Source organism: Cricetulus griseus, chromosome 3, assembly GCF_003668045.3.
Source record: "Cricetulus griseus strain 17A/GY chromosome 3, alternate assembly CriGri-PICRH-1.0, whole genome shotgun sequence".
Lineage (NCBI taxonomy): Eukaryota > Metazoa > Chordata > Mammalia > Rodentia > Cricetidae > Cricetulus > Cricetulus griseus.
The window spans coordinates 95,400,307-95,413,148 of NC_048596.1; the positions used below are offsets into that span (position 1 = coordinate 95,400,307).

General features: G+C 40.6%; 1 protein-coding gene across 5 annotated transcripts in view; it reads left to right on the forward strand.

Moving 5' to 3' along the window:
* LOC100752691 (tripartite motif-containing protein 30A) overlaps positions 1–12,842 on the forward strand; it is a 39,644-nt gene that overhangs the window by 1,418 nt on the left and 25,384 nt on the right. For all 5 annotated transcript variants that reach the window (XM_027407901.2, XM_027407899.2, XM_027407900.2 and 2 more), the window contains exon 2: positions 6,045–6,520. In XM_027407901.2, the coding sequence (XP_027263702.1) occupies positions 6,101–6,520 (420 nt within the window). In that variant the 5' untranslated portion in view covers positions 6,045–6,100. The remainder of the gene's footprint in view (positions 1–6,044; positions 6,521–12,842) is intronic.

Sequence of the window (12,842 nt, forward strand, 5' to 3'; positions counted from 1 at the left end):
TGCTTATTGGGGTGCAGTTAGTGTGGTGGGGGTGGCACTTTGAAGTTTGCACTAGTCCCAGGATTCTATCCCAAGGAAAGAGACAGAGAAAGAGGTGACAGGGAAGAGAGAGTATGCATGAGAACACTGGGAGAGCACACTCTCTAGAAGTCACAGCTTTTCTGTTTCATTGGGACATGTTACCCTTATATAGCCAGGATAACTTCATGTAACCGCCCTGTGTCAACATCGAAGTCTTTTGGTTACCAGTCCCTCAGACCTCTCAGACTTGAGAGAGAAAACTTAGAGCAGGCGTAGGAGTTAGAAAAAAAAAATCTAAGGGTGAAATGAATTCTTCACTATGTACTTTAACGAACCAGTTTCTTTACTGTCCTGTGATCCTCCAAAGTTTCCAGTTTATATACACATACAGACACTATCAGCAATTCTCTGGCAATAGCAAGGTTACAGGACCCATATTTTTCTGGGTCATAAGAACAGATAAAGAATCAAGCTTGGATGTGCCACCCCTATCTTGAAAGTCCTGAATGTGACCCATATGAGGGACTCCTATCCTGACTAAATGTCCTGATAAATAGAAGATTATTGTAGGGAGCTGGCTTCTGAGTCTATCTCAGGGATTGGAGCAGAGATTAGACTGTGGCAACCAAGGTCATTGACTGCATGACAAAATTTCTCACCGGAGGTCGAAGAGAGTGGGGGTAAGTGACCCACTAAGCAAAAGAACAAGGCAGACTTTTCAATGTCCATAGTCCTTGTGGGACAAATAGATCCAGTTATGAAGTATGTCCCAGTATGTGTTCTATATATCAAAATGGTATAGCTAAGTGAAAAGTCATCTGCCTGACTATCCACAGATATATGTGCTCATAAGTTTGAGATACAATCATGAGATTACATATACACATGAGATTACACACAACAATGCAGGTATTGGGGGGACACCAAGCTGCTTTAGCAAAAGTGAACAATGGCTTTCAGAGTCGATGGTCCTGCAGATCTTGTCTGAACATGATTAACCTCCATCCAGATAGTCACTCCTCTGGTGGGTTGACATCTGAACACTAGTCACTTGCTATAACTCTCATGGCCCCTGACATGTTACCCTCCCCAGACACTGGATTACAGGTGGACATTGCAGCCCCAGAACTTTTCTATCTTTCAAGGATAGCAAAGCTCCTGATGGATTTAATGGTGTGAAGACTGAAAGATGTCTGCTGTTGGAAGATCTTGAGAGCCATGAAAGAAAGGACAGGGGTCAGGGAATCTCAGCTTCATCCAAGGAAATGTAGACACCAGAGGACACAGGACAGGTGTCTGTGTCCACATTGACTTCCAGGATTGTCATGGGCCCCATCCTCTTACCCTTTGCTCTCTTCTGCTCTTTTTTTTTTCCCCCCCGAGATAGGGTTTCTCTGTGGGTTTGGAGACTGTCCTAGAACTAGCTCTTGTAGATCAGACCAGGCTGGTCTTGAACTCACAGAGATCCGCCTGCCTCTGCCTCTGCTGGGATTAAAGGCGTGTGCCACCACTGCCCGGTCTTTCCTGCTCCTAATCAGTTGTGGACACCTCTCTTCTGAACTTAGAAATTGACTTCTTTTACCACCATCTATTATGAGCTATTACAATGCACACATTAAAGTTGTCCAGTTTTTAAATTTGCCAACATCTAGGGAGTACATATTAAGTTGTTCCAGATAATACTACTTAGTAAATGAACCTTGGGACAATTTCTTTGCCCAGCCTATTTGGAAAAAGTTCTGTTTCTCTTATGACATCAATACCTTGAAGTTTCATCAACCTTAAACAGTTTCACCTGCAACTTGATATGCTATGGCTGGTTGATACCCATGGGAGTCCTGTCCTTTTCTGAAGAGAACTGGTGGAGGAGTTGGTGGGAGGGGAAAGGTTGAAGGTAGGACTGGGAAGAGAGGAGGGAGGGAAATTTGTAGTCAGGATGTAAAAACCAAGCAAAAATAAATGAATGAACTAATACAAAAAAGAGAAAGAGTTCAAATCCACCAGGAAAAGACAAAAAAACTACTAAGTTATAATTAAATGAATTTATTAATTACTGCTAGTAGGTCAACTACAGCCTTAAAGAGAAGTCAAAGACTTGTCTCACAGAAGAGACTGGAGGAAGTGTTTTTTTAGGTGGGCAGCACATTTGTATCCTTTGCATGGAATGTGTATCTGAGTGAGAAACTGCTTGTACTCCCCTCAACTATGAGAATTGCTCTTACTCCCTTACACACAGCAGGAAGTGGGTCACAAAAGCCAGAGGAAACAGTTAATTATCTCATAGCTTTTACAATTTGGGGGAGGATAGCAAGGAGTGAGAGTTGCCAGGAGCTTCTTTTAGGAATTTAGAATGGGTTTTCCTTAGCCATCCTATCACAAAAGAAACAAGCTGTCTGCAGCCTTATTGTTTGAATTGAACAAACCTAGTTATCCTTCCTTGTTGTCTTTTTTAAAAAAAGATTCATTCTTCTGGAATGGGGGCTCATTTGAAAGATGTTTTTATCAATCTAGTGCAATGGAAACTGTAAGTATTGGATGCCTGGTTATTGGGTATCCTCCACCACTGATGCAATAAGCCAATCAAGCCAAATTAACAATTCAGGTTTAATAAATAGGGTGAAGCAACACCCTAGTGACTCTCAGGAAGGCAGGAGGGAAAGTATGTGGCAGGTCTGAGGACCAGGTCTTAAATACCTATAGGCATGGCCTTGAGCAGGCCTGAGGGAGGGGTTGACTCTTGTTGGGCTTTCTAAGGAGCAGAATATGGAGATAGCAGCTCCAGGGGAGGGGCCACTGAAGGCGGGGTTTGTAATGGGAGGAGTGAGACCTGAGCATGGAATGGAGCCCTGAGCTAGAGATCCCAACAGAAACTGCTTAAGATATATTAAAGCAATCCTAATATTAAAGCAACCCTAATGAGGTTTCCGATTAATGGGATATGGAGTTGCAACTCCCAATCTCTTGTCACCAAACAAACTTCCAGTGGTGGGACTTGGTTGCATTCATTGAGTTCTTGGCCAGGGGGGTCACATGAAAATACCCCCCAAACCCAGGCTGTTGATAAGACAAAGGGTTGCCCTCTAGAAACTGACAGTAGAATGTCATTGCCTAGCACAACAGCCACAGAATTCATTGAACATGAAGAAATTGAGCTGGTTAGTACATGGACCCTTCACTCCTACATTCTAGTCTCTTTGGTGCAGGAAGGTTCTCTGCAGGCGACCAAAACAAAAATAAATACCAACTAAGTCACAAAATCTTTACCTACAGTCTGTCTTGCCTGCAAACTCTGCTATGGCAAGGGTGGCACAGAACTTGTGGCAGTAGCCAACCAATGTTAGATTTGACTTAGGCCCACTCCACCAGAAGAAACCCATACCTGACACTGCAAGGGTAACCAAGAAGCAGAGACTAGGTATCCCAGATACCTAGGGTAAAAACCAAACACTATTGATCTTAAAAGAAAAAAGAAAAATACAAAACAAGCAAACACAGTTTCATTTTGTTTTCAGTTGTGTATTTGTGAGTCTGCCTGTGTGTATACACATTTGAAAGGATGGTTGGGATGGTGATAGCTGGTGGATTCCCTGAAGCTGGAGTCACAAGTAGCTGTGAGCTGCTTCATGCAGGTGCCGGGAGATGAACTAGCATCTTTTGCAAGAGCAAAAGCACTGTTAACCCACTGAGCCCTTTCTGCAGCCTTAGATAGTGTGGATTTTTATACATTCATTCATTTATTTGTTTTAGTGTTGTTTTATGTGTATTGGTGCCTTATCTGGATATATGTCTGTGCACCATTTAAATGTCTGGTGCCCACAGATGCCAGAATAGGGTGTCTGATACCCTGGAATTTTAGTTACAAACAGTTTGACTCATCTTGTCGGTGCGGAGAACAGAACAGAGGTCCTCTGGAAGAGCAACCAGTGCTCTAAACCCATGACAGCCTGACTAGCTCTTAGTATAGACATTGTAACAATGTGCAAATCCATGACTACAGGCATCTTTATATATAACTGTATCATCTTGGATTTCTTTCAGTACTTTTAAAGTTTTTGTGTGCAGGTATTTCATCTGGCAGTAATTACTTTTCTTAATCATTCATTTATTCTTGGTTTTGATGGTTTTATAAGTATAATAGTTCTTTGTCTTTCTTTTTATTAGATTTATTGACTCATTTCTTTTCATTTTATGTCTATGTGTGTTTTTCCTGTATGTGTATCTCTGCTGCATGTGGATACAGTGCCGTCAGAGGCAACAAGAGAGAGATTTACTGGAACTTGAGTTATAGGTGCCATTGAGCAGCCATCTGAGGTCTGGACATGGAGCCCAGGCTCTTTGTGACAACATGTAGTTCTCAACCACTGAGCCATCCCTCTAGTCCTGTCACCACATTTAAATGTAACACTGTTTTGCTAGAGAGTCTTGAACTTGCCATCCTCTGGCATCGGCTTCCCAAGAAGCCATGGTTAGAGGCCAGCACCAATAGGCCCAGCTTCTTAGTTTCCTTTCAGGTCCTTCACTATCTATGACTTTTTTTTATACTATTATATGTGAGTCTCTTACTGAGCTTACTGCCTTTTCTTTCATCTGGAAAACAAATGTGACCTTGTGGTGGTGGTGGCACAAGCCTTTAATCCAAACACTCAGGAAGCAGAGAGAGGTGGAACTCCTGGAGTTCAAGGCCAGTCTACTCTACACAGTAAGTTTCAGGACAGCCTGAACTACACAAAGAAACCCTGTCTTGAAAAACCAAAAAAGAAAAAAAAGTCTAATATGCACAAGTTTATTTATTTTTCCAGGCTTCTTGTGTTGCTGGTACTGTATCTGGCCCTGCTATGTTCCCTAGAAATGACAACAACAAGCACCATTGTTTTATGCATAATTTTATAGAAAAGGCTTTCCATTGCTTTAAATTTGTTATGAGATTAGCAGTGGGCTTTTCACTATGGTTTAAAATAAGGAAATTTATGTCTATACCTAAACACATGTAGAATTTTTATTCCTGAAATAATGGTTCGTATTGTCAAATAGTTTGATGCAAGGAATGGGCAGAGTTTCTTATCTTCCACTTGCTAATGAGGTGTAGGTCACCCATTGCTTTTGCATACTGAACTAATATTGTCTGTTATTGGGGAAAATTAGTTTAATTTGAATGATTAGTATGATTTTTGGTGTGGTTTTGAACTCATTATTTTGCTGGTATTCATTCATGGAGTATTCCATCAATGTCTTTGCCAAATTTCTAGATCAAGATAAATTCTCAACATTTATAGACACATATTGCTCAGAACCCGCAGTGGTTGGAAGCATAATTCCACACATTCAGTGTTCTGGGTATCAATTCTCTTCTGGCTGTCATCTCTTTTTCCTTTGGTAAACTTATGGGGTAGAGTAGGGACCTCCACAAAAAGACTTTAAAGGGATGGTTTTCATTCCCTTTCAGTGTAGTAAGACAAATGAATCTTGTAAGTGACCATCTCTATACATCTAGTGCAGGGCTTAACTATGTGTGTGCAAACACATATATTGTCATTTATTAAATGACAATAAGAGGAATCATTGCCTATGTGTCTCAGGAGATGGGACTCCAGGGCAGCACCAGCTGTTTCAGGTCAGAGACTTGTAAGGAGAGGATCAGAGGCAGTCACACTGACTGGTGCTGATGAAGGAGGAAGTACAGTGGTGGAGATATGAGTAGCTTGATGCTTTTAACACTGAAGATGTGATGTTGTCCTGGGAAAGAAAGGGAAGGATAGAAGGTAGGTTACACAAGACTGTTGGAGGGAAACACTTCCTTTCTGCTCCTCAGTAAAAGTAAATAATAATTCTGCATCTGAAATTTGTAGTAGAGCACTTGAATGTATGACAAAATGCTCCCATGGCTATGTCACTAAACTTCTTTCCATATTTCTCTCCTTTGTTTTTTAGCTTATCACCAAGGGCCATTCATTCTTCTCTGCACAGTGTCCATGATCATTTTCCCTTTCTTACTTGTCCTTCTTTTCCTCATCCCAATCACACAGGTACATGAGTAGAAGTGTCAGGAGTCAGACCAGGCAGAAACAGAATCACAGCAACAATGGCCTCATCAGTTCTGGAGATAATCAAGGAGGAGGTGACCTGTCCTATCTGCCTGGACCTCATGGTGGAACCTGTGAGTACAGATTGTGGTCACAGCTTTTGCCGAGCCTGCATCACACTGAACTATGAATCCATCAAAGGCAAAGAAGAAGAGGGCATCTGCCCTGTGTGTGGAGTTACTTACCTGTTTGGGCATCTGAGACCTAATCGGCATGTGGCCAACATAGTGGAGAGTCTACTGGGGTTCAAGTCCAACCCAGAGGAGGAGCAGAAGGTCAATGTCTGTGTACAACATGGAGAGAAACTTCAGCTCTTCTGTGAGAAGGACATGGTGGCCATCTGCTGGCTTTGTGAGAGATCCAAGGATCACCGTGGTCACCAAACAGCTCTCATTGAAGAGGTGGCCCATAAGTACAAGGTAAGAAGTGGGAGGGTGTGGGACACAGAGCAGGAGACAGTAATAGATAGGAAATCTCCACTTGGTGTGACAGATCAATTACCTGGACATCATAGACTTAAGGGTTGATATATCATTCCATCCTTTCTTACATTTAGAATCCTAAAAGGACATTATAATTTATTCCATTTAATCATATGAAAATCTGCCTGAACTACAAATACTAGGATTGAAAAAATGTCATGGACTTAATTTTGTGTATGGCAACAGATATGGATCTATCTGCAATTTTCTACATGTCAGCTTCAAGTTATGCCAGGACCATTTGTTGAAGATGCATCTTTTTTCCATTTTATAATTTTATCTTCTTTGTCAAAAATCAGGTGTTCATAGGTTGTGGATTAATATCAGGGTCTTCAATTTGATCCCATTGGTCTACTTGTCTGTTTCTGTGCCAGTACCAAGCTGTTTTCGTTATGATAGCTCTATAGTAGATCTTGAAGTCCTCAGGGATGTTGATGTCCTCAGATGACCTTTTATGGTACAGGGTTGTTTTGTCTATCCTGGGTTTTCTGTTGTTCCATATAAAGTTCAGTATTGTTCTTTCAAGATCTGTGAATAACTGTGCTGGGATTTTGATGGGGATTGTAAAGCGTAAGTCCAAATGGGTCAAAGGCTTTAACATAAATTCAACCACACTGAACCTCTTAGAAGGAAAAGTGGGAAGTGTCCTTGAATTCATTGGCACAGGATACCACTTCCTGAACAGAACACCAGTAGCACATGCACTGAAATTGACAATTGATAAATGGGACCTCCTGAAACTGAGAAGCTTCTGTAAGGCAAGGGACACAGTCAAAAAGACAAAACAGCAGCCCACAGGATAGGAAAAGATCTTCACCAACTCCACATCTGACAGAGGGCTGATTTCCAAAATGTACAAAGAACTCAAGAAGCTAGTCACAAAATCACCAGAAAATACAATTAAAAAATGGGTTGTAACTTTGGAAATCAGTATGGTGACTCCTCAAGAAAATGGGAATCAGTCTACCACAAGATGCAGCAATTCCACTCTTAATCATATACCCCAAAGAAGCACATTAATATAACAAGTACATCTGTTCAACGATGTTCATAGCAGCAGTATTTATAATAGCCAGAGACAGGAAGCAGCCTAGATGCCCCTCGACTGAAGAATGGATAGAGAAAATGTGGTACATTTACACAATGGAGTGCTACTCAGCAGAAAAAAACAAAAACAAAAACAAAAACTAAAACAATGGAATCTTGAAATTTGCAGGAAAATGAATGGAACTAGAAGGAACCATTCTGAGTGAGTTAACCCAATCACAAAAAGGCAAACATGGTATGTACTCACTCATATGTGGATTTTCAGACATAGAGTAAAGGATTACCAGTCTACAATCCACACTGCCAGAGAAGCTAGTAAACAAGGAGGACCCTAAGAGAGACATACATTGTCCCCTGGAGAAGGGGAAAGGGTCAAGATCTCCTGAGCAAATTGGGAGCACGGGAAGAGGGGGGAGGGAGCTAGGAGAATGAGAAGGGAAGAAGATGAGGGATACGGAGGACATGAGGGAGCAGAAAGTTTGAGTCAGGGGAAGAATAGAAGGTAACAAGAATGGAGATACCGTAATAGAGGGAGACATTTTAGGTTTACAGAGAAACCAGGCACTAGGGAAATGTCTGGAGACTTGCAAAGATGACACCAGCTAACAATCTAAGCAACAGAGGAGAGGCTACCTTACATGTCCTCCCCTGATAATGAGATTGATGACTGACTTATATACCACCAGATAGCCCTCATCCAGAAGCTGGTGGAAGTAGAAGCAGACACCCACAGCTAATCACTGAACTGAGCTGGAATCCAGATTCAGAGGACAAGTGAAGAGAAAAAGAGTCCAAACCAGGCTGGTGAAACCCACAGAAACAGCTGACCTGAATATCATGGAACTCTTTCTCCCCAGACTGATAGCTGGGATACCAGCATGGGACTGATCCAGAGCCTAGGAACATGGGCTTTAGTGAGGAAACCTCAGAAATCTACAGGACCTCCTGTAGTAGATCGTTACTTATCTCGAGCATAGGTGTGGACTCTGTGAGCCCATTCCACATAGAGGAATACTCCCTGAGCCAAGGCACACGGGGGCGGGGGTTGGGCCTAGACCCTATCCCAAAGGATAGGATAGCCTCTGATGACACCCTATGGAAGGCCTCACTATCGGGGGGAGTAGAAAGGACATGTGATAGGTAGGGTTTTAGTTGGGGGGGTGGTAGGGGAAGAGGGGCGGGAGAGGGAACTTGGATTGTCATATAAAACAATCTTGTTTCTAATTCAAATAAAAAATCTGTAACCCCCCAAAAAAAACCAAAAAAAATGGGGTGTTGATGAAAGTTTCTGTTCTGCTTAGTCCCACAGCCATTTAGCCCCAAATAAACACACAGAGACTTCCATTAATCGTTAAACTGTTTGGCTGATGGCTTAGGTGCCTTACTTGCTAGCTCTTTCTTAATTATTGACCCATTTCTATTAAACTGTGTATTGCCATGTGGCTGTGGATTACCTGTAATCTGGCATGTCACTCCTTTGGCAGCATGGTGTCTCTCCCTAGTAGTTGTTCTCTCTTTCCTCTCCCCATAATTCTCCTTGTCTCCTAGCTCTGCCTATACCTCCTGCCTAGCTACTGGCCAATCAGTGTTTTGTTCATCAGCCAATAAGAGAAACATATATACAGAAGGACATCCTCCATCATCTTCTCTTATCTGTCTTAATAAAAAGGTTTTAGCTTTAACATAGCAAAATTAAATATAATAAGACAGTTATCAAGTAAATACTATAGTTAATAATATTTAGTCCATTAACATTTGGCAAAATTTAAAGGAAATATTCTGGCATCTATCTTATCTTTGTGAGTCTAAAGTTTTATACATAACTTATCTTTTATCATAACCAAGGAAAATCATAATCATAACTGTTTTCCACTCGTCAAAGACATCAGAAGGATAGTATATAAACTCTAGAACTGACAGAGACATCTTGCTGCCTAGACATTCACCCAAAGTTCCTCTGTAACATTGGAGCATTCATCTTCAGCCCCTAGGCCATAGTATGTCTGGCAGACTTCCCTATGGAAATTTTAAATTGTCCACCTGTATTGGCAGTTTGTCAGTCATTTTTCTCTGTGTCCTGCAGAATATCTGGCAGATTCTTCCATGAAGCAGGAACCCTGCAGGACTGTCACATCTTATATTGGCAAGTTCAGCAGTCACTTTCTTGTGGGTCCTGCATGTACAGTTTGTACATCATATAGTCAAACAGTCCAAGCAAGAGCAGTTTCTTTCTTTCTTTTCTTTAAGTGTATTTTTTATTTCCTTTTAAAATTTTGAATTAGAAACAATCTTATTTTGCATGTCAGTTCCAGTTCTCTCTTCCTCCCCACCTGCCCTGCTCTCCCCACCCGTTGTTTCATACCCTTTCTGCTCCCCAGGGAGGGTGAGGCCTTCCATGGGAGATCTTCAAAGTCTGACAAGAACAGTTCCTTGCCCAAATAGCCAGTCTCGCCATATTGAAAGCAAACTCCAATTGGGTCATAACTTCTGTTAGTTCCTTTGTCTCTTTGTTAAGTTTATGTCTGAGGGTCCTGTCCAGTAGTGAGAGTGGGGTGTTGAAGTTTCCCACTATAACTGTGTGAGGTCTTATTTGTGATTTGAGTTTTAATCATGTTTCTTTTACCAATGTTGGTGCCTTTATATTTGGAGCATAGATGTTTAGAAATGAGACTTCTTCCTGATGGATTTTTCCTGTGATGAATAGGAAATGACCTTCTTCATCTCTTTTGATCGATTTTAGTTTGACATCTTATTTGTTAGATACTAGGATAGCTACCCCAGCTTGTTTCTTGGGTCCATTTGATTGGAATATCTTATCCCAACCCTTTACCCTCAGGTAATGTCTGTGTTTGAATTCAAGGTGTGTTTCTTGTATGCAGCAGAAGGATGGATCTCTTTTTGTATCCACTCTGTTACCCTGTGTATTTTTATAGGTGAGTTAAGGCCATTATTGTTGAGAAAAATTAAGGACCATTGAGTGCTTAATCTTGTTTTTGATTTGTTGTTGGTAGTGGTATTGTATGTGGATTTACCCTGCTTTTTCTTTTGCGTTTTGGTAAAGTGGGATTATCTATTGCCTATGTATTTGTGAGTGTAGTTAACTTCCTTAGGTTGGAGTTTTTCTTGCAGTACTTTCTGTCGGGCTGGATTAGTGGTTACATATTGTTTAAATCTGGTTGTGTCGTGGAATATCTTGTTTTCTCCATTTATAGTAATTGAAAGCTTTGCTGGGTATAGTAGTCTATAAAACTTTCCACCCAAACACAAAAGAATATACCATCTTTTCACCATCACGTGGAACCTTCTCTAAAATCGACCACATACTCGGCAATATAGCAAACCTCAACAGGTACAAAAAAATTGGAATAACCCGCTGTGTCCTATCAGACCACCATGCCTTAAAGTTAGAATTCAAAAACAACACAAATTGCAGAAAACCTACCAACTCATGGAACTTGAACAACACGCAATTGCAACATTCCTGGGTCAAGGAAGAAATAAAGAAAGAAATTAAAGACTTCCTAGAATTCAATGAAAATGAAGACACAACATACCCAAACTTATGGGACACTTTGAAAGCAGTACTAAGAGAAAAGTTCATAGCTCTAAGTGCTCACATGAAGAAACTTGAGAATAGTCACATCAGAGAGTTGACATCACAGCTGAAAGCTCTAGAACAAATGGAAGCAGATTCACCCTGGAAGTAGACACCAGGAAATAATCAAACTGAGGGCAGAAATCAATAAATTCGAAACAAAGAAAACAATTCAAAGAATCAATGTACCAAAGAGTTGGTTCTTCGAGAAAATCAACAAAATAGACAAACCTTTATCCAAACTAACCAAAAGGCAGAGAGAGAACATGCAAATTAACAAAAACAGAAATGAAAAGGGGGACATAACAACAGACACTGAGGAAATCCAGAGAATCTTCTGGTCATACTTTGAAAACCTGTACTCCACAAAATTTGAAAATTTAAAGGAAATGAACAATTTTCTGAACAGATTCACTTACCAAAATTGAGTCAAGAACAGATAAGCAACTTAAACAGACCTATAACCTCTAAGGAAATAGAAGCAATCATCAAAAGTCTCCAAACCAAAAAAAGCCCAAGGCCAGATGGATTCACTGGCAGAATTCTACCAGAAATTCAAAGAAGAGCTAATACCAATACTTCTCAAATTGTTCCACACAATAGAAGCAGAAGGTTCATTGCTAAACCCTTTTTACAAGGCTACGATTACCTTGGTACCCAAGCTAAACAAAGACACAACTAAGAAAGAGAACTACAGACCAATATCCCTCATGAACATTGATGCAAATATACTCAATAAAATACCGGCAAACAGAATCCAAGAACATATCAGAAAATTCATCCACCATGATCAAGTAGGTTTCATCCCAGGGATTCAGGGTTGGTTCAACATTTGAAAATCTATCAATGTAATCCAGCATATAAACCAACTGAAGAAGAAAAACCACATGATCATCTCAATAGATGCTGAAAAAGCCTTTGACAAAATCCAACACCCCATTATGATAAAGGTGTTGGAGAGATCAGGGATAACAGGAACATATATAAACATGATAAAAGCAATATACAGTAAGCCAACAGCCAACATCAAACTGAATGGAGAGTAACTCAAAGCTATTCCTTTAAAATCAGGAATAAGACAAGGCTGTCCACTCTCTCCATATCTCTTCAATATTGTCCTTGAAGTTCTAGCTATAGCAATACGACAGCAAAAGGAAATCAAGGGGATACAAATTGGAAAAGAAGAAGTCAAGCTTTCATTGTTTGCAGATGACATGATAGTCTACATAAGTGAATCAAAAAACTCTACCAGGGAACTTCTATAGCTGATAAACACCTTCAGCAAAGTGGCAGGATACAAGATTAACTTAAAAAACTCAGGAGCCCTACTGTATATGGATGATAAATGTGCTGAGAAAGAAATCAGAGAAACATCACCCTTTACAATTGCCACAAACAACACAAAATACCTTGGGGTAATGCTAACCAAAAAAGTGAAAGACCTGTACCATAAGAATTTTGAGTCTTTAAAGAAAGAAATTAAAGAAGATACCAGAAAATGGAAGGATCTCCCATCTTCTTGCATAGGTAGGACCAACATAGTAAAAATGACAATCTTGCCAAAAGCAATCCCCAGATGCAACGCAATCCCCATCAATATCCCAACAAATTCTTCAC